The sequence below is a fragment of the Propithecus coquereli genome, unplaced genomic scaffold, assembly GCF_000956105.1.
Source record: "Propithecus coquereli isolate 6110/MARCELLA unplaced genomic scaffold, Pcoq_1.0 Scaffold231, whole genome shotgun sequence".
Classification (NCBI taxonomy): Eukaryota; Metazoa; Chordata; class Mammalia; order Primates; family Indriidae; genus Propithecus; species Propithecus coquereli.
In genome coordinates, this window is record NW_012147853.1 from 1,421,499 (window position 1) to 1,443,801 (window position 22,303).

Here is a 22,303-nt window from a genome sequence, read left to right on the forward strand (position 1 = left end):
AGAAGCTGCAGTCCCCAACCCCCAGGCAGTGGACCAGTAAAGGTCCATTGGCCTGTTAGGAACTAGGCAGCGCAGTAGGAGGTGAGCCAGCAAGCAGAACTTCACTTGTATTTATAGGTGCTCTCCATCACTGGCATCACCATATAAACTCGGCCGCCTGTCAGATCATGGGGCATTAGATTTTCATAGGAGCGTGAACCGTACTGTAAATTGCGCATGTGAGGGATCAGGTTGCAGGCTCCTTATGAGAATCTAATGCCCGATGATCTGAAGTGGAGCTGAGTCAATGATGCTAGTGCAGGTGAGTGGCTACAGATACAGATTATCATTAGCAGAGAGGTTTGATTGCACAATGAATGTAATGTGTTTGAATCATCCCCAAACCACCCCCCACCCAGCCCACTACATGGAAAAATTGTCTTCCATGAATCTGGTCCCTGGTGCCAAAAAGGTTGGGGACCACTGTATTAGAGAATTTTCAATGTTCAGAATTTTGTCAGAAAAAATATTTAGGAAAATGTGGATGGAACTGAAGCCATAGCATATATTAATAAATAAAATGCCTTTTGGGTGCAACCTCTGTGAAATCTCATACAAACCTCTAAGTCACACTTAAAAACCTGGAATCCTTCATGGATGTGTTGTGTTTCTTTTCCATTTTTTTTGACCATTTATATTTTCAACAGATGTTGTGTGTGTAACTATCCCCTATCAGGATTTCCCTTGAGTCTATGGATTCAGTGATGAATAAAAATGATAAAATCCCCTCTAAGAGCACATATCATGATTATACATACACATATAAAATACATATCTATGAATACATATGTAATTAAAAAAATTTATTAAAAGGAATTCATAGGTGTCATATTATTTGAGGCAAATGAAATACAATAAATAATAAAATTACAAAATTTGGTGGACTAAAAATAACAAAAATTATCCTAAATCCATTTAGGAATTAAACATTATTCTAAAAGCAGTAAGCAAAAGCAAAAGCGGTAAGAGAAACTTTTTTGATTTAAAATAAAATCAATACTAAAATTACAATCTTCTTAGAAATAATGGATAGTCTATGTACTAAGATGTATGAACTATTCTCAGAGTGGCAGTCAAATAAAATGCACACTTAAATGCATTTATTAGAATATGACAAAGAAAATGTATCTATCCAATATAATTTTAAAAATTATACAAATTATTGAAAAATAAACAAAAAGGAAGCAGAAGTGAATAATAAAGACAACAGGAAAATTTAAGTAGCCAGTAGGTAAAAAATGATGTCATAGAGAGGGCTTTTAAACTGGCAGCTGACTTCCCATCAGCAACAACAAAAGCCAGATGACCGTGGGAAAATATTTTCAATGTGTTAAGTGAAATTGCCTGTCTACCAAGCATATTCTACATAATGAAAATTTTCAATGAGAATGAAATAAAAATATTTCCATACTAAGAAAAAGTAAAGTATTATACAGCCCACAGGTCCTAACTAAAGGAAATTGAGACATTTATTTCATATGGGAAAATTATTCCATATGAAAGCTCTTAAAGAGTAGGGTGATCCATCAGTGGTAAAGCCTGTTAGGCTTCATTTATCGTTTAAGAAGAGGATCAAGATTCTTCAGAATTAACTGTAGATTTTATTAACTATGAAAGCTAAACTAGCAGAGAAGAATTTCCCAATAAACAAACAGGATGAAAGGAATGAGAACAAAATGACCAAAAAGAAAATAAAAAACTAACAGGCATGAAAGCGATTAAAAAAAAAAAAAGCAAGAGGGAATGAAAAAATTGATACAAATGCAAAAACATAAATACAAGTATTATGAAACTGATTTCTTTAAAAATAACCTTACCTTTTAAATGTATACAAGTGATAAACATAAGTATAAAGAAAGGTTGAAACTCAAAAAAGATTGAAATTCAAGAGGAAAGATATGCCAGGCAAAGGGTAACCAAAAGAATTAGAAAAGTTATATTAATATTAAAATTATTAGATTTCAAAACTAAAAACACTATCCTAGATATGAAGTAGACTGCTACACAATAGTCAAAGTTCAGGTCAGAAGTGTAAACTTGTACATACCTAAACAAAGTAGCTGCAAAATATGTAAAGCGAATTTAATAGAAATAAACAAATCCACTATTATAGTTGGAGACTTGAACACACCTCTCTCATAAGATGATAGTCGGTCAACAATAAATTACGTAGAAGATATAAATTGAAAAAATAGCAAACATAATCTGATATATAGAACGCATTACATACAATTCTAAAATACACATTCTTTCCAAACCCATGTGAAACTATATAAAAAGAAAACATCAACGTTATATGGCTTCCCTCACCAAACTGCAAAGTTTTATACAGATGACCAAATTATAATAAACTTAGATTATCCTCCCACAGACATATAGTAGAAGACCAAATTATTTTTCAAAGAAACTCATGAATCATTACAATAGAAAATAGAAAATGCTATGAATTGAATAATTGTGAAAATACTTAGAGGAAGTCAGAAGATATTTATAGCCTTAAATGTTTGAGAAAACAAATAAAGATCCAAATACATGAGTTTATCATCTGATAAAAATGAGAGTTTACAAAGAAAGTACACCTTCTCCATCCAAAAAGAGAAGGGAAGAAATGATTGAGATATCACTAGAAGTCAATGAAACAAAACATACAAAAGTGGATCACAAAAGCCACATCTTTGAATCTTTGAAAAGATGAACAATGAATGACTATCTGAAAAAAGTGATCAAGGAAATTATTAGATAAGGTATAAAAATGTATCAGGAATGTAACATTAGGCCATGTATCCTAAAACAGGGTCAGATAAGCTCACTGTTATAGCCCTGGTTCGCAGCAAGGGGCCTACCACAAAAAAAGGACTCAAACATTTGGATTTGTGAATAAAATTTGGGTCAGTAAATAAAATTATCTTCCCACATATAACCATCTGCATAAAGTATTCTCCTCCTCCTTGAGTTGAGCTCAGTATGTCTGCATCATATGGTGAAGCAACTTGAAACCCCACACAGGGACCCTTCCCATCTGTATACCCTCTGTTCACACCAGTACCAGCTCTTGTCATGGTATTGTCCTTTGAATGTCTGTAGTTCTTCCCACCAAAACATGAAGATGAACAAATTGGCAACTTAGAGATCCAGTACTTTTAATCCAGATGCCAGAGCTTGACCCTACCTGGATGATCGTCAGAAATCAGGATGTACTCAGTGGTTCACAGTCCATCCTGCAATGAGGGTGGGGCCAGGAGACTGGTAAAGAGGAAGAGAGGGGTTAGGCCTGGGTGGACTAGGCACTGGAATGAGGTGTTAAGCTTGAACCATAACATAAACTCTTTCCTCCCTCCTACCTCCCATTTGTTCAATGGGCAGCAGAGCTCAGATGTAGAGAGAGGTAGCCTAGAGGCCCTCTCTCCTTCCACACTTCCATCCAAAGACACCAAAGTCAAAGTTGGGGTCTGACCTGCTCTAGGATCCTTTTCCATGCTTAGGGAGCCATGGCAAGCTCACATCTCCAGCAGGTTGTGGGCTGGCAGCCTTGGCGAAATATGGTATATAGTATGGACAGAGAGTAAGGTCAATTTCCCAGTCTCTCTCTCTACCTGCCTGCCCATCTATCCCATCTCTCATTCACCTTGAAGGACACACCACCATCTTTCTCCATGGTGTCTCCAGTGTTCTGCTCCTGGGGCTGGGTCAGCTGCTGGGGCTTATCCTCAGGGAGATCCAAGTGGAGGGGCAGCTCCTGTGGCATCTCTGCCTCTCCCTGAGTCTCGGCCTCAGGTAACAGCAGCTTACCCTGCAGGGTATATAGCAGCTGGAGGAAGGTCTGGTACCTGGAAGGAGGAGGTAGGTGTGAAGGGAGGGAATCTCAGCTAGACCATTCTGGGTATGCAGTCCATGCTCTCAGCCTCACCTCTGTAGCTTATCCCGTTCCCATCCTGCCTGCTGCTTCAGGGTTTCAACTTCCTGACATAGCCGCTCAAGCTCCTGCTGAGTTTCTGTCTGACGCTTCCTCACCTCTGTAGAAACCTCCACCAGATGCTGCAGACATTTCTCCTGCCAGGAATGAGGGTACAGACATGGTATATCAGATGTTGAGATTTTGAGTCATCCCTCGCTATGCCTCCAGCCTAGACCCAGCTTGGGGCTCAGATTCACTGATGGAAAGAGGGACCCTATTCACTTCAAGCAGAAGCAGAGGTCTATAGAAATAGAAACGGAAGGATCAGAATGAGCTGTTTTAGGGTGAGGCATTCTCAGGGAATGGGCACAAAGACAATGATAAAGCTTCTTTTGCTTGCCATGTGCCAGGCACTATTTTAAGCACTTGCTGTAATGATTATTTAATTAACAACTCTATAAGGTAGGTGCTATTATTGCCCCCATTTTCACACATGAAAAAACAAAGGTCAGGTGACCTGCTCAAGGTCATGCAGTGATAAATAGTGATGCTGAGATTCAAGCCATGTTGGTATTTATAATGCCTCAAAGGAAGAAAAAAAATGAAGGTTTTCTAGACAGAGGACACAGCCCATGTAATGGCATGGTGGTGGGAAGAGATAATCTCCTAGGGGGATGAACCTACCTGTTGCAGCTGCCACTGCTTCTGGGCTGCTCTGAGTTTCTCCATGGCTATTTGCTTCTGCAGATAGCAAAGAAGGGGAACAGGGAGAAGAGAAGTGCATTTTTTCTGGTTGAATTTTGGGAGATGGCAAATGAGCTCAATCCAGTTGGCTAATTCTTTCCCTCTTCCTGTCTGCCTGCCCTTCCCTCCCCACATTCAATGCCCTTGAGTGCACCTTGGCCTGGAGCTGCTCAAAAGCCTCCTGGAGCTGTGTTTGCTTCCTGTGGACCTCTTCCTCCTGGATCAGGGCCTGGGTCAAGGCACTTCTGATGGCCTCCACGTGCTCCCGGTATGTGGCCTTCAGCTCTTTCCATTGTTCCTTGGCTGCAATCGCCTTCTGTCCTGAGATGAGCCACCAGCAATGCCGGCATGAATGAGGCTGGCCTGCCAGCCTGCCTCCCTGCAATACTGGGCCTCAGTCTTCCCATCAGCCAAACACGGGAACTAACTGACATCTTCCTAACCTTCCCATTTAGGCCAGCCCCTCCCCGCAATCCCCAGCCTACTCACGGCTCAAGTCTTCAGAAGCCAAGGGGTCCAGGCCCTGGGCAGTGTCGTCCTGAGCCAGGAAGTTCTGCAGGAAGTCTACTACCTGAAGCTGGCTGCAGAGCAGCCTGTCTTTCTTCTGTGAGTCCTGTTCAGAGGAAGGGTAAAAGCAGGGAACATTTTACCTCCCTGTACTATGGGTCAACAAGGTTGCTTTCCAATCTGTTCTCTATCAACGCTGCCCAGTGTCTCAAGAGGAACCAGGACCAACCCCTGACTTCTGAAAGGGGCTGGCTCCCATCTTGTACATACCATCACAAACTCAGCCAGGATCTGGGCTGGCAGTTCAGACTCTTCCTGCAGGCCTCTACGCTCCAGGACGCCTGCCACCTCAGCCAGGACTCTGGAGGAGCAAGAAAACAGACGAAACTGCAGTCTTCTGCAGCACTAGTTGTAGAAGATGTGTGTAAACGCACACAGGTATGAATGAGTTTATCAGCACAGAGAGTCTTGCCCTCATTAGGGGCACACAAGGGCCCGAAGGGCCTACATCCTCAGACCAAGAATGGTGTGTGCGTGGAGGACATATGGTGGTAGTAAGTGCCAAAAGGAAAAAGTCAGCGGGTCTAGAGAATAAGAAGTGTGGGGAAGGGGCTGAAATTTTAAATAGGGAGTGACTCCCTGAATAGAAATCATTTCAGTAAAGACCTGAAGACAGCGATAAGCAGGAAAAGGGATGAATAAGGACAAAGCTCTGATGGCTCTTGAGCAGACTGGCAGACAGGACTAATCTTGGAGCAGGTCTCCGAAAAGCTGAGGAAGGACTCAGGACAGAGGGCTAGATGCCTTGTGCTAGAGTCTGAAGGTTTTTCCTTGTTAGGGACTGGAGCAGTCCACTAGGGAGCAGGAATGGGGATAAAACAACCGATTGGGAAAGTATTGCGTTAGGACATAAAGACAGAAATTAAAAGGCCCTTTCGGGAGGTCTCCTGGGGGATGGAAACGCATGAAGGGATGTGGAGGTTAAAAGGGGATGGGACCCTCTCCTAGAGCACAGTCCCGGGGAGTGTGTGAAGCGGGGAGCGGAGAACAATTTCTTAAAGGCCGTACTGGGGCAACAGTCACCTCAGAAACCTAACACTGGGGACTGGGGTCAGGATCCCTTTATGGTGAGGTTGAATCTCAACAGCTGTACAGGTTCGAGAGGACCAAACATTGTCCGTGGAGTCCCGCAAAGTCCGCCCGGTCTCGCTCCTAGCGGCTACTTGGCTGCAAACACTTACTCCAGGGCTCCAGCCTTCGCCTCAGTCTCCGCCACCTCCATCCTTCCGGACGCCGAACTCAGCTACCCTCACCCCACCCCTGAGAGTGCTTTGGATTCACCGTGAACTGCCCGCCGGGGCAGGCGATTGGCTGCTGGGTCAGTGGGCGGGAATCAAGGACCATATTGCACTCTAATTGGCAGGCGCGGATTCGCGCCTAGGCGCGCGCCGGTTTGTGCGTGCGCGGTTGTGGCGGGGCGCGCAAGGGTTCTGCGCCTGCGCGCTAGGCAGTAGGCGGTGCTGGAGATGGGAGGTGGGGCATGAACTCGGCTGCGCTTCTGCGGCGTTCCTCTCACTCTACGCGGAAGAAGAAAAATGTTCATGTGAGTTTGCGTCTCAGGGTGAACTCCACAGTGTTCAAACTGTATTTAAAACATTTCCTACTGAGCTAGGGGGAAAAAAAGTGAGGCTGTTTTCTAAGATGCAGAGCATCAGTTACGAATAGTAATCCTGGAGATACAAGAGAGCAAATGACACGAACTCAAAAAGCATACTGCTTTTAAAGATTTTTTTTTAAAAGATACCATGCAGGGAGAGTGAATCCAAGATTACCTGTGTTGACAAGATAGAGCTGAAATTCTGGGGAGACCAAGGTAGGGAATGTGTAGGAGAAAGGAGAGAACTGCTCAGAGAACTCGGAGTTCTGTAGCGTTTTCTTGAGTATTCAGCTGAGTACTGAGCGGCGTGTGTCTGAGGAAACAAAGATACCGGGAGGTTACACACGGTCAAAAATACTGGCAGAAAAGTCTTGCTTTAGTAGTTATTTACTGATTTGCTCTAGTGCCACCTAACATCTTAAAAGCAAAACCCAGGTGGCTCAGACTGTTAACAAATATATGGCAGGCCAAACTTCAATAATGTGGAGATACAAAATGTTCAGTAATCAATAAGGTACAATTTACATCTAGCATTCAATCAAAAATTATCAAGCTTGCAAAAAAGAAGGAAAAGAAAACCCATGATGAGGGGAAAAATCAGTAGCTGATCCAAACTGAAATAGATGTTAGAATAAACAGACAGGAACACTAAAACAGGTTATTTGTATAACTCTTTATATAGAGTATAACAATTATAGCTATGTAACTATACAGGATATGTTCAAAAAGATAAGCTGAGCTATAATCAAAAGATAATAAGTGGTGGTAAAGATGTGGAGAGAAAGTGGGACCTTCATCCTGCTGGTGGCAATGTAAAATAGTGCATCTACTTTAGAAAACAGTTTAGCAGTTCCTCAGTATGTTAAACAGAATTACTATAGGAGGCACAATTCCACTCCTGGGTATATGTCCAAGACAAATGAAAACATATGTGCACACAAAAACTTGAACACAAAAAAATCTCCATAGCAGCATTATTCACAAGGGTCAAAAAGTAGAAACAACTTAAATGCCCATTAGCTAGTGAATGAAAGAAAGAAATGTGCATCCATTCAATGCAGTTTTATTCAACAATAAAAAAAGAATGAGGTACCACATGTTAAAATATGAATGAATGAACCTTGAAAACATTAAATATACTAAGTGAAAGAAGCTAGCCACAAAAAAACCACATAAGGTATTATTACATTTATGTGAAATGCCCAGATTAGGAAAATCTATAGAAACAAAATGGATATGGGGTTTCTTTTAAGGGGATAAATGAAAATGTTCTACAGTTAGGCTATGGGGAGGGTTGTATAATTCTATACAAAAAGCCATTCAATTTATACTATAAACTGCTGTTATAAAAGCTATTAAAGAAAATCAGAAACATGAAACTTATAGTATAGACCTATACCAAACTTGAAGAAATTAAATCTATAATGTGAGGGAACTAGATTGCATTAATGGCATATTAAATATTGCAAAATAAAAGATAAAAGAAATTGAAAACAGCCCTAGAAACTATCCAAAATGAATCACAGAATGTTAAAAAAATAAAGTAACATGAGCACATCCACAGTGAACTGTGAGACAACTTCTAAGAGCCTAATATACTTGAAAGTGGAGCCTCTGGAGGAGATACAAAGGGAGAGGGCAAAAAAATAATAAGTAATAAATCACCAAAAATTTGAAATTTGATGAAAATTATAAATGTACATATCCAAGAACCTCTAAACCCCAGGCACAAGAAACATGAAGAAAACTACACTAAGGAATACCATAATTACATAGCTAAAAACCATTGATAAAGAGAAAATCCTAACATGGTTGTGGTTAATGGGGGGGTTGTTGCACACAAAGAAACAAAAATAAGGATTACAGGAAATTTCTTATTGAACAACCAGCAACAAAACAGTGGAACATCTTTGAAGTAGTATTAGAATAAAAAAAAGTAAACTTTCTATATCCAGTAAACACCATTCAAAAATGAAGGTTAAGTAAAGATGGTTTTAGACATACAAAAGTGGAAGAAATTTTTCTGTGTCAGATCAAAACAGTGAGAAATATGAAAGAAATCTTTTAGGCAGAAGGAAAATGACATTAGATTGAAATCTGAATGTTTACAAAGGAGCGGAATATACCAAAAGTAATAATTACATGAGTAAATATTTTTTCTTAATACTTAAAGCTTTTAGAAAAATGTAATGGACTGTATAAATAAAAATAACAACAATATGATATGGGATTTATAACATACGTAAAAATAAAATGTAGCACAAAGTGCAGGAGAGAAGAAATGAAAGTAAATTATATGTCTTCATAGTTTCTATGAAGTGTATCAATTGAAGTTAGACTGATAAAGCTATGTATTACAATCTCTTAAGCAATGGTGTCAACACAGAATTAGTAGAATGGCTACTAATGAGTCACTTTCTTGTATGATCTTTTCCTTTCAAGTGCAGATGGAAACTGTGACCAATAGAATATAGTAATGGTGATGGGCTGTGTCATTCTATTGATTAGGCTACTCATTAGGCAGAGGAGACTGCCTGTCACTCTTAGGCCTCCATTATATCATTCTCCTTACCAAACTGCATGAAGAAATTCTCCTGGCCTTGAAGAAGCAAACAGCCATGTCATGAACTGCCTGTGGTGAGTACCACATGGGAAGGAACTGTGGGTGGCCTCTAGGATCTGCGAATAAACCATAGCTGACAGCCAGTAAGAAGGCACTGCCGTTAGTGTTAGTGAAACAGCCACAAGAGGATTAAATTTCTGCTAACAGTCTGAATGAGCTTGGAAGCAGATTCTTCCATAATTGAGCCTCCAGAAAAAGACATTGCCCAGTAAATATCTTGATTGCAACCTTGTGAGACCCTGAGAAAAATATAAAACATTGACCCTGGGAAACTGCCGAAAATCCTAACCTGTGGAAACTGTGAGATAATAAATGTGTTTTTTAAAAGATGCTAAATTGTGCTAATGTGTTACACAGCAATAGCAAACTAATATAAGCAGCTTCTAAAACAAAGAAGCATAGCTAATAAACGAATAAAGGAGATAAAATGAAATCTATATAATATTTAACGAATCCAAAAGAAGACAGAGAAAGAAAAGAAGAACAAAGAAGAGGTGAGAGAAATAGAAAACAAGTAACAAAATGATAGATGTAAGCCTAAGCATATGAGTAATCACCATTAAATGTAAATTTCTTAAATATGCAATTAAGATGCAGAGATTATTAGAATAGATAACCAAAGCAGAACTCAGTGATATTAAGAAGTACACTAAATATAAAGACACAAATAGGTAACAGTAAAAGGATAAAAGTAATATACCATGTTAACACTAATTAAAAGAATACTAGAGTGGCTATTTTAGTATAAATGCATATATTCAGACAAAAGAATAACACCAGAAATAAGATGATTTGATAATGATAAAGGGGTCAATTAATCAAGTAAACTTAATCATGAATATTTTTGCACACCTAGTATGAGACCATCATAATACATGAATCAAAAACTGAACTGTAAGGAGAAATAGACAAATCCATAGTTATAGTTAAGATTTCAATAAGCCACTTAAAATAATTGATAGAACACTGAATCTAAGAGCAGAATATTCATTCTTTCCCAGTGCATACCCAACAAGCAAGCCCATATTATGGGTCACAAAATAAACCTTAACAAATATAAATTAGTAGTACTGTACAAAATATTTTTTCCACCTGTAAAAGATCTAAATAATCTCTACATGCATTGAACGTGATGGAACAGTCTTTTCTTTCTTTTTTTTTTTTTTAAATCTAGTTAACTCCTAATCTTTCTTTAAATTTCTGTTCAAATATTTCAGACATGATCAAACCTTCCTTAACGCATTTACCTATATTAAGCCCCCTTATTGTAGGCTTACAAAGCTCTATGGACTTTGTAATTCTAGTCACAGTTGCACTTTTACATCTACTTGTAGAATTATTTGATTGATCTCTCCTTTTCTAACCAGCAAGCTTATTGAAGGCAAGAGTTACATTTTTGTTTATAACTAAGAGCAATTAATAATTTATTGGATGCATATTGTGTAAGGGGAATTTTATGTAAGGCCTTAGTAGGCCATTTTAAGGATACTGGTTTTGTCATAAGAGTAATAGAAAGATATTGAAGGTTTCTTTATAACTATTGACAAGTCAGATTTTAGTATGGCAAAGTTAAGCCTGAATTATGGTTGGAAAAATTAAAACAACTGGAAAATGATAATATTACAGCAGTCTTAGTAAAAGGTGAAAAAATTTTTAGATTCTGTGATTCTGATAGGTAAACTGACAATGAAGATAGAAATAACTCAATGTATTTAGGTGGAATGTATATTTAGGTTTTATGATTGATTTGGATCTGGATATGTTGAAGTCGCTAAACTATTTATAAAATGTTAAGTCACTTAGGTTTCTGATGGTACAACTGGATGAATTGTGATGCAATTTTTTTAAATAGTGATTCCTGGAGGAGAATTCTGTTTGAGAAATGACAGAAGATCCTTAACCTGTTTCTATTGACTTACTAGTTAGAAGTTTTTTCGGTATTTAAGCGAATATTTTTAAAAGACACGTGGACAAGTAGGTTTAGAGCTTGAAAAAAGGTGCGAATTGGACACATACATTTGATTGTAATGAATATATAGCCAAGTGAAACCATGGAAATCAATGGCATTTCCTAGGTTGATAATATAGAGTGAAAAGGAAAAGAATGCTTGAATCAGTATAGTTGAGTAACTGACATATTATGGATTTGTGGATAAAAGATGGACTTCTAATAAGAGACATGTATCTACAGTGGTAAGAACAAAAGCAACCAAGTGTGGTGTGCAGTAGACAAGAGACATGAGGGTTTCCAAAATGAGAGATCACCATGCCACATCATACTGAGAGGACAAGTAAGATGGATGGAAATGATTGATTGGACCCAGCAACATAATGATTATTAGTATTCTTTGTGAGTTATGTTTGGTAAAGTGATTAGAACATAGAATCCAGATTATAGAGCAGATATAAAGCAGATTGTATAGAAGCATTAAAGCAAAGATATGGAGATATGTAATATAAAGATTTTTAGGAGAATTTTGGCAGAATACACTAGAATAGAGTCATGCTAATTCTCAAATCAGTAATTTTTCACTAACCAGTGCTCTCCATTTCAATTAGTACTATATACATACTTCTAATGAGAAATTCTTTCCCTATCCTTTCCATAAAGGATCTTGCTTGACTATTAAGAATTCCTCCTGCTTGATGTATCTGTTTTAACACTTTCTATGTATTCTACATACGTGATACAGAGGAGATAATGATACTTTCTAAAACGCACATTTGATTAAAGTAATAGGAATTGGCTTTATCTTTTCATATTTGAGGATTTAGATCCTTTTGATTTATTTTCACAAATTTCCATGAAAATATTGCCTTTTGGATAAGATCCTTTCCAAATATGTAAATGATGTCACTGTTGACATCTGAATTTAAATATTGTCAGGGTAATCTGAAGACCAAATTATTAATAGGTGAAACAATAAATAGCAAATCAAAATGACATGCTACAAGGTGAGCTTGGAAAATAGGACTTTAAACATCATACTGCATAAATTTGCCAAGTTTGTTTAATCCTCCACTTGGTTCTGACTTAGATCTGCCCCACATTGTAGTGAAAATTGCTAAAGATCAATAAAAAAGTATGATTCTAAGTTTCATATCTTTTTATGTTGACCAATACAGTAGCTTTTATTGTTAAGCACATGTGAAATGGCTCTGAAAATAGTACTTACATCAGCACTTAAATAGAATATCAACTATTTTATTGGGGTGCATGAATTGATGATGGGGGCAAATTCTTCTGAGATTCATAGAGCATTAAGGAATTTTAAGTAATGAGATAAGACATATCTTTGCAACTGTCTATAAAAAATGCCTCTAGTACTTGATAAAACATTAAAAATGACATACTTTTAGAATCAATTTTTAATTGCATATAAACTTCTGTTTCGCATATAAACTTCTGTTTGGTGTGTTCACCTCTCCTAGCATTGTTTTAGGATTTGAAGCTGTTCTCCAGATAGTCTGTACCCTATGGCAAGGTCATCTAAATGAGTCATGGAAATCTAACGAATAAAACATTAAATATATAAGTATGTTCATATATACATGTACTCACTTTCCCTTTCTTGCTCTCTCTTCCCCCAACTCTATATATATCTTCATGTGTGTGTAACTCTTACCCCATAAACATTAACTAAAAAGTAGTATTTTAAAATCCACTTAATTCTCTTTGAATGTTAACACCAATCTTTTTTTGTCTATAGAACCTCTGATGTTTTAATTTCCATTTCACAATTATTCATAGGTTACTATGATGTAACTTCATTGTAATATTTATTAATTTAGAGACTAAAGCAATAATGATTTAGATAAATAAAGCACATGTGCCAAAACATTTTGAAAGGATGCTTAAAAATGTACCTGTAGTAATAATCATTTCATTATGTATGTATATATCAAAATATCATGTTGTATACCTTAAATATATACAATAAAATATTTCATTCACTATGTCATGCAACCCTCAAAAATACCTGTTTTCCTTTTCTACCTTCCTAAACATAGAGATATTTCTATGTTTATATTATATTACTTCACAATTAACTGATCAGACAATTAACTGATGTTTTTCTCTGTCTTAAATATTCTCCAAGCAGGGCCTTAGACTTACATAAATTAGCCTGCTGAATTTTTAAAAACGAGAGGTATTTTGGTAATAGTAACTTTTAAAAAACATTTTTCCATAATTAGCATCACAAAATATATGATGAAAATTTTATAAAATAACCCAAACGATAAATATTTCTTTAGTCTAGATGTTCCAATGCATTAAAACAAATTGTATATCTGATTTGAATATCTATGTAGTAAGCTAATCATATGGCAGACACTAAGACAATTAAAAGTGTTCTTACCTTATACCATACATAAAAATTAAATCAAAGTGGATCACAGATGTAAATGTCAGAGCTAAAACTAAAAAATCTTTGAGAAAAAAACATAGAAACATTCCATAACTTCAGGTAGGCAAAATGTTCTTTAATAGTTTGAAAGACACTAAGAAAATGAAAAGATAAGCCACGGACTGGGAAAAAATATTTGCAAATCATATGTCTGATAAAAAAGACTTACATGTAGAATACAAATACCTCTTACAACTCAATATTAAGAAAATAAATAACCACATTTTTAAATGGGCAAAATATTTGAATAGACATTTCACTCAAGAAAAAATGCAAATGGATAATAAACATAAGAAGATGGCAATTATAATTAGTCATTAGGGGAAAATATACATTAAACCTACAATGACATAATACCTTATACCCACGAGAATGGTTATAATCAAAATTACTGAGCACGACACATGAAGATGTGTAAAAATTGAAACCCTTGTATATTGTTGGTGGGAATGTAAAATAGTAGCACCACTTTAGAAAACATCTTGGCACTTCCTTAAAAAGTCAAAACATATATTTATCTTGTGGTAAATACTCTTCATGAGCAAAATACTATTCTAAACCAATGAATATTTCCTCTAGTTTTATTGTGTTTTCAGTGCTGCTTTGGGAATAAGGAATTCTCGTTGTTTTATCTACTTTTTAAAACAGCTTTATTGATATATAAATTATATAGTATAAATTATCAATTATAAGTGTGAAATTTGGTGATTTTATTATATTTATAGAATTGTGCGATCGTGTTGAAGACATTTTCACCACCCCTAAGAGATCCATTTTGCTGTTTGCAGTGAATCCCAATTTCTACTCCCAGGTCCGAATGAACAGATACAATTTTTGTCTCTATAGCCTTTTTTGGACATTCAGGATACACGTAATATGTACTTTATTTGCATCTGGCTTCTTTCCGTTTGCACATTGTTTCTGAGGTTCATCCATGTTGTAGCATGCTATCAATAATTTGTTCCTTTTTATTGATTAATATATTCCAATGTGCAGATATAATGCACAGAGTTTATCTGTTTACCAGTTGATAGAAATTGTATTGTTTCTAGTTATTGATGTTTATAAATAATGCTGCTGTGAACTTTCCTTTAAAAGTTTTTATGTGAATATGTGTTTACATTTCCCTTGAGAAGATACCTGGGAATGGAATAGCTAAGTCACAAGATAAATGTATGTTTTGACTTTTTAAGGAAGTGCCAAGATGTTTTCTAAAGTGGTGCTACCATTTTACATTCCCACCAACAATATACAAGGGTTTCAATTTGTACACATCTTCATGTGTCGTGCTCAGTAATTTTGATTATAACCATTCTCGTGGGTATAAGGTATTATGTCATTGTAGGTTTAATGTATATTTTCCCCTAATGACTAATTATAATTGCCATCTTCTTATGTTTATTATCCATTTGCATTTTTTCTTGAGTGAAATGTCTATTCAAATATTTTGCCCATTTAAAAATGTGGTTATTTATTTTCTTAATATTGAGTTGTAAGAGGTATTTGTATTCTACATGTAAGTCTTTTTTATCAGACATATGATTTGCAAATATTTTTTCCCAGTCCGTGGCTTATCTTTTCATTTTCTTAGTGTCTTTCAAACTATTAAAGAACATTTTGCCTACCTGAAGTTATGGAATGTTTCTATGTTTTTTTCTCAAAGATTTTTTAGTTTTAGCTCTGACATTTACATCTGTGATCCACTTTGATTTAATTTTTATGTATGGTATAAGGTAAGAGTCTAAATTAATATTTCTGCATAAGGACATCCAGTTGTTGTAGCACCAGTTGTCAAACTACTATTTTTGCATCATTTAATTGCCTTGGCTCCTTTTGTCAAAAATCAATTGGCCATATAATTTATCATGTATTTCAAAATAGCTAGAAGAGATTTGAAATGTTCTCAACATTTCAGAAATGATAAATGTTTGAGAAGATGGATATCCTAAATACTCTGATGTGATCATTACACATTGTATGCGTGCATCAAAATATCACACGTACCCCATAAATATGTATAATTAGTATATATCGATAAAAAGTTAATCTGTAAAAAATCAATTGTCCATAAGTGTATTTTGTTTGCTGTACTGTCAACTCTTTTTCATTGATCAACATTCCTGTTCTTACAGCAGTGCCACATGGTTTTGATTATTGAGCCTTTATAGTACATTTAGAAATTGGGAAATGTAAGTTTTCCAACTTTTTCTTCTTTGATAAAAATGCCTTGGCTATTCTGACTCATTTGTATTTATATATATGTTTTAGGAATGTCTCATCAATTTCTTCCAAATGGCATGCATGGTACGATTTTTTTTTAGAGATTGTGCTGAATTAATTTGTAAGATACAGAGTATGGTTCTTGTTTTTCTGTTTTTTTTTTTTAATTTTTAGTTTTCATTTTTGCTACTATATGGTATTTCAAAGCTTGGCTGCCAATAATTTTCAAAGACAATATTCTTACTGCATGAGATACTGAACCACCTATTACCAAGTATCCCCAGCAATTCTCTGGAACTGGACACTAGGCTATTAAGCTCTGATTTCTCCACTTAAGTATCTTAGACACAAATATAGAGGTGGACCAGTTAGATTTCTAGAAAAATATACTCAAAGAATTTGACACAGTGACCTCAACTTGTTTAAAAGGAAGTAGGCACAAAGGTTAAATACTTAGCTGTTAGGACAGAGTAAGATTATATAGAAAAGGTAAATAATTTTCTCTAACACAGTTAGGAAATTTTTCCTTCATAAACATGTAAGTAAAACTGTCCTCTGTGAATATCAGGAGCTAATTGTAGTACTTCAAAAAAAGCAACATCAAGTTCAAAACTAAGATGCATATTTTGAAATTAGAAAAGAAAATGGACCAGTTCCTCCTCAAACCTGGTATCTGTGGAAATTATGAACTACATGACCAAAATTCACATTTATTAATACAAAAGCACTATATTAGATTTTTAAAAAATCCATAGCCTCTCTATTGATTGCCACAAAGAAACTCTGAATTGACTTTCAGCATTCCAAATTAATAGAAAGGAAACAGAAGCTCACAAAAGCTAAATAACCAAAGCCACAGAGCTAGTAAGTGGCAAATCTAAATCTGAAACAAATCTGTCTGACACCAAAGTCTGCTCTATTACATGTGCCAATGGGAGTTAGACCTGAGAGGTTTTTAGCAATAAAACTCAGTTGTCAAAGGCCTATTTTTCTTGCATCATCACCATCTTACTCTCTACCTGCTCCTCAAGACATGTTTTAAAAATTGAGGATGTGGAGAGACAGGAACACTTCTACACTGCTGGTGGAACTGCAAATTAGTGCAACCTCTGTGGAAAAGAATTTGGAGATACCTCAGAGAGCTAAAAATAGAAATACCATTCGATCCAGCAGTAGCACTATTAGGCATCTACCCAAAAGAGCACGAAACATTCTACGATAAGGACATCTGCACCCGAATGTTTATGGCAGCACAATTCACTATTGCAAGAATGTGGAAACAACCCAAGTGCCCGTCAATCCATGAGTGGATTATCAAAATTTGGTATATGTTCACAATGGAATATTACTCAATCATAAGAAACGACAGTGATCTAGCACCTCTTACACTTTCCTGGATTAAACCTAAGCCCACTATCCAAAGTGGGGCACCACAAGAGCAGAAGAATGGGATCCATTTGTACTCACCATCAAATTGGTATTAACTAATCAACACATAAATGCACATATCAGAACAACATCTATCGGATGCTGGGGAAGGGGGAGGCGGCGGGAGGAGGAGGGAGGAGGGAGGAGGGGACGGATATTTGTATACGCAAGGAGTGCAATGTGCACTACACGAAGGATGGACATATTTGAAACACGGACTTGGTGCGGGGGGAACCAGGGGCAACACACGTAACCTAAACATCTGTACCCCCATAATATGCTGAAATAAAAAAAAAAAAAACTAAAAAAAAAAAAAAAAAAAAAAAAAAAAAAAAAAAAGATTGATGGCACAAGTAAAAACAAAAACAAACAAAAAAAAAGAAATGTTTTAAAATTTGATTTAAGTAAGCTTTGTGGGGTTTTTTTTGTGTCCTGTGCTACCCAATGTGCAGTAGTGGTGCTTTACTTCCAAAATATTAATATATATTTCTTATACTTGGTTTCTGAAATCTTAAAAAACTTTGTTGAGAATTTCAAATAGTAAAACAGTTGAGAGAGGGCATGTCTTAAATAGACATACAGCAGTAACATTCTTTGGGTGTCAGACAAGTGGGAGGGGAGAGGAGAGGATGGGTCTTTTCACACCTAATGGGTACAGTGCGCGCCGTCTGGGCAATGGACGTGCTTGAAGCTCTGACTCGGGTGGGGCAAAGGCAATATATGTAATCTAAACAATTTTACCCCCGTAATATTCTATAATAAAAAAAAAATTAAAAAAAAATATCCTTCAATCACAGCACTCCACTAGCTAGCATTTTCAACATTTTACATCTTCCACCATATTTTCTATATTTGTTTTACAGGGAAAGTGAGTGATACAGAGTTCATTCCAGGTGATCAAAGCCCGACTTTGGCTAAGAGAGGCATATTTCATCAGAGGAAATGAGTTGCCCCCTGAAAATACTTACAATCAGATTTCTTACAGCACAGTTCATGGCAAAACACAAAGAGCATGATCTTTGGAATAAGATAAATCCAAGTTTAATCGCAATTCTACTACTTAGTGCATTTGTAACCTTGAACAATTGAATAATAATTTAATTTTGTCATTTATTAGATAAGGATATTAATGTTGAGAATGCTTTTTGTAAAAACCATAAAAGGTAATTTTTGAAAAATGTCTCAACTTACCTTTGACACATAGTAGATGTTATTAACATTTTAATTTATGCTTCCATCAGCCCCTTTTGGGAGTCATATTTAAATGAAGGCAGAACAGGAATAACTACAGAAATGATTTGAGGATAATCTGTTGTATAAGAATTTAGTAAATGCTTAAAAGTATACAACATGGAATAGACTAATATTCCAATAAACTATCTCTCCCAGTTGCATTAATGTTTAGTATAATTTATAATCTTTACCTTTCATAGTATCCTATTGATTTTTCAATGTCAACTTGGTCAATAAACTTAAAACTCTAATTTGGGATTTCACTAAAACAATTAAGAAATACCATTCCAGGGGCTTAACATTTAGCTCAGAAAGCTATTACTGCTCTTCCATGAGCTATGATTCTGAGAGTTGGTGAATTGTGTTAGCTACAGCTGTGCTTTGTTGTTACTTTGAGATCATGATACTACGTTTTGTTTTAGGAAGGATCTTATTGTTTAGCATCTAAATTGCAGATCATAAGGCAATTCTTGCCTTGGTTTGCTAGTTCCAGATGGATAGATTCCGACTTACACACTGTTCAATTCCCTGTTTTAGCCTGTCATTCCTCTAACAATGCTCAGCATCCGTGCAATTTGGACACAGGCCATCTGAACTAAATTGCAAGACCCTCATGAAAAAGGGTATCTCACTAGGAGCAAATCGCCATGAAGCCTTTTGAATCTTTTCCAATCACGATCTAACTTTCCACCTTCTTACCCTTTGTTTTATGACAGTAATGAACCAAAACATCACGATGAGAGCCTGCAAGCTAAAGGGATTATTTTTAAGTTTGAAACTCATTTTTATGTATCTCTTACACTTATAATCATGTTTAGATTGTTTCTGTTGCTTCAATCTAATTTTTAAGGGAGGTAGTTTTCACCCTATCTATATAAACTCTTTGTTGTCTGTTCAAGTAGAGTTATCTCTTACTCTTCATAGCTCAAGATATGCACAAAATTGATTTGCTTTTACCATGCAATAGCTATCAAGATTCACCCAAAGACAGCTAGTATTTCATAAGTATACAAAGTGAGGATCTTGGAAAAGCAAGGGAAAGAACAAGTACATAATCTGGGGATTTTCCCCCATCCAACATGTATCTGTCTACTTTATAATATTGCAATATTGCTACAGAAGTCACTTTGAAAATTTTTGTTTGAAAATGATTATGAGAAAAATAAGTCATAAATCCTCAGGTAACTTTATATACTATTTCCATTAAATATTGATAAAGTGCATTAAAAATAAAAAGTCATTTGTTGGACTTTTCCCCTTCCATGTCTCTCTGTATCACATAAATGCCCTATGTCCAAGACCAATATGATTTGGACAGTTATTTTAGTTTTCCAGGTACATAAAACTTAAAAAAAAATCGTGATTATAATATTGGTTTTCATTATTTCATTGTCACAATGCACTGTGCTATTTTAAAAGTAGCACAGTGGTATGCTGGTATTTTTTGTCAGTTCCTTTGGCAGTTTTAAATATCTAGATATGATTTTTTTAATTGATGTATACAAAGGTACTTGTCTGTATTAAAATTTTAAATTGAAAATGCCTCATTAAAATTCTTCCAAATTATTGTATCTGTAAAATTATGTTTACTTGAGTTTCTGCTGAGATTAAGCATCTTTCCTAATTATATAAATGATTTGTGCTTTTCTAAGAGCCAGTTAGGACATCTATCTAATTATAGGCCTTACTGAGGGAACAATCTTAGCATGATGATTTAGGGAATTTAGGGACTATTAAAGATACCTGAAATACATAAATAGAAACTTCTTTGCAAAATGTCTGATCAAAACTTTTGTCCACTTTTTAAAATGAGGTTTGATGTTCTATCGTCGAGTTATGTGTTCTTCATGTATTCTGGACATAAGACCTTTGTCAGATGTATGTTTTGCAAAAATTTTTTCATCTGTTACTAACATTTTCCATTATTGAAAAGTGTACTACAAAGACCAAATTAAAAATATTAATTATAGTGCAATATATCAAAGTTTTCTTTTATGATTTGTATTTTTATACATATCATCTTAGAAATATTTGTCTAAGCCAAAGACACAAAGGTTTTTCTCAAATGTTTCTGCCAGAAAGTTTTTTTCCTACTCCTTTGTTTGTATATATGATCAATTTTAAGGACACTTTTGAGTGTAGTATGAGGTAAGTGTTGAGGCCCTTTTATATATACATATATATATATACACACACACATATATATATTAATATATGTGTGTGTGTATACATATGTATAGTTATCCATTTAGTTATTTTATATAAATTCTATTTTGCTGAGATTTTCTATTTCCATGTGTTTCAAGAGAATTTATAGTTGATTTCTAAAGCATTTTTATGATAGATAGTTGCTTTAAAATTCTTGTCAGATAACTTCAGTTCATTTCCATATTGGTATTTGTTAATTGTCTTCTCTCACTGAATTGTGATTTTCCTGGATTTTGGTATAATCTACTTCTGTGAGCCTTAATTCCCATAAAGTTTAGTTTCTGAACCCTTGCAATGTTTTTCTTGTCTGCTTTATTTTTCTGGTGCTGCTGGAGCTCCTTCTGCTCAATCCCTACTGGTGCCATCTGTGAGGTCACTGGGCAATATTCTGTAGGGAAGCTAGAAGCTACTGGGCCTTGTCTTATGGCACTGGGTAGAAGCCAGGGAGGCACAGGGCTTTGCTACTGCTGTAGCTGTGAGCAGATGGGACTGGTTCTAGAATGGGGGATAGAATAGCTAGGGCTTTGCTTCTCTGGCTGCCAGATCATACCACCCACCTGGCCTGAGTTGTGGAGTAGAGGCTGGGATGACTGAGGCATCACTGCTGTTAGTAAATTGAATCATCAACAGAGGCCTCTTTTGTGGAAAAAAATGCTTGGGGCTCCCTATTAGACCTGTTGGGCTTCTACTTTCCCAGACGTTTGGTCAGAAAGAGCAGATTTTTCCTTTTTTCTTTTTTTTTTTCTTTCTTTTCTTTTCTATTATTCCTGTTAGTGGTTCCTTGGTGCAGGCCTCTCCAATAACTGGGGTATATGAGAGATAGAAACAAAACCCCGGGAACTTATCACATTGTTATTTCTCAAGTTCTATACTCTCTGGCCTGTCTGCCACCTTCTTTTCAGCACTGAGTCCTCTTACTCTGGTCTATTAAGTAATTTCTGGGGTATGTTGTATATAGAGAGAAGGAACAGGGAGAAGTGAACCTATACCATCTTGTTTTTGAAGCCTTAGCTATTGGTTTTATAGCTGTGGTTATAGCATTTTTTATATCGTTAGAAATTAGTGGTGATCCTAGAACATGCTAGGTGCTTGAAAAACAAAATTAGGAATAAATGAATTAATAACTAAGTGGTCATCTAAAAGGAAAGAAGACAGGAAGGAAGGAAAGAAGAAAAGGAAAGAAAGAATGCTGTTATCAATGAACTATTCTAATAATGGCATTATACGTTGGAATGGACACCAGCCTTGTGTTACTAATCAATGTAGAATTTTGGGCAATGAATTTAAATTCTCTAAACTTATATTATTTTCTCATTTATAAAATAAAAGGCTTTGCTTAA

General features: G+C 35.9%; 1 protein-coding gene across 1 annotated transcript; it reads right to left on the reverse strand.

Moving 5' to 3' along the window:
* Nucleotides 1-3,498: 3,498 nt before the first annotated feature.
* On the reverse strand, nucleotides 3,499-6,482 carry ZWINT (ZW10 interacting kinetochore protein). The gene is made up of 8 exons (XM_012645341.1): nucleotides 6,427-6,482; nucleotides 5,456-5,546; nucleotides 5,168-5,291; nucleotides 4,833-4,999; nucleotides 4,619-4,675; nucleotides 3,947-4,089; nucleotides 3,665-3,866; nucleotides 3,499-3,567 (listed from the first exon to the last, which is right to left on the reverse strand). Exons 1-8 carry the CDS (start codon nucleotides 6,465-6,467, stop codon nucleotides 3,499-3,501), a joined length of 894 nt encoding a protein of 297 aa, XP_012500795.1. The 5' UTR covers nucleotides 6,468-6,482.
* Nucleotides 6,483-22,303: the final 15,821 nt, after the last annotated feature.

Coding starts and splice junctions, on each gene's coding strand:
- ZWINT (XM_012645341.1), bottom strand. CDS start 6,467: ATGGAGGTGGCGGAGACTGAGGCGAAGGCTGGAGCCCTGGA. Junction 5,547..6,426: donor GCGAAGGCTGGAGCCCTGGA/GTAAGTGTTTGC, acceptor TTGCTCCTCCAG/AGTCCTGGCTGAGGTGGCAG. Junction 5,000..5,167: donor GGCTTCTGAAGACTTGAGCC/GTGAGTAGGCTG, acceptor GGCTCATCTCAG/GACAGAAGGCGATTGCAGCC.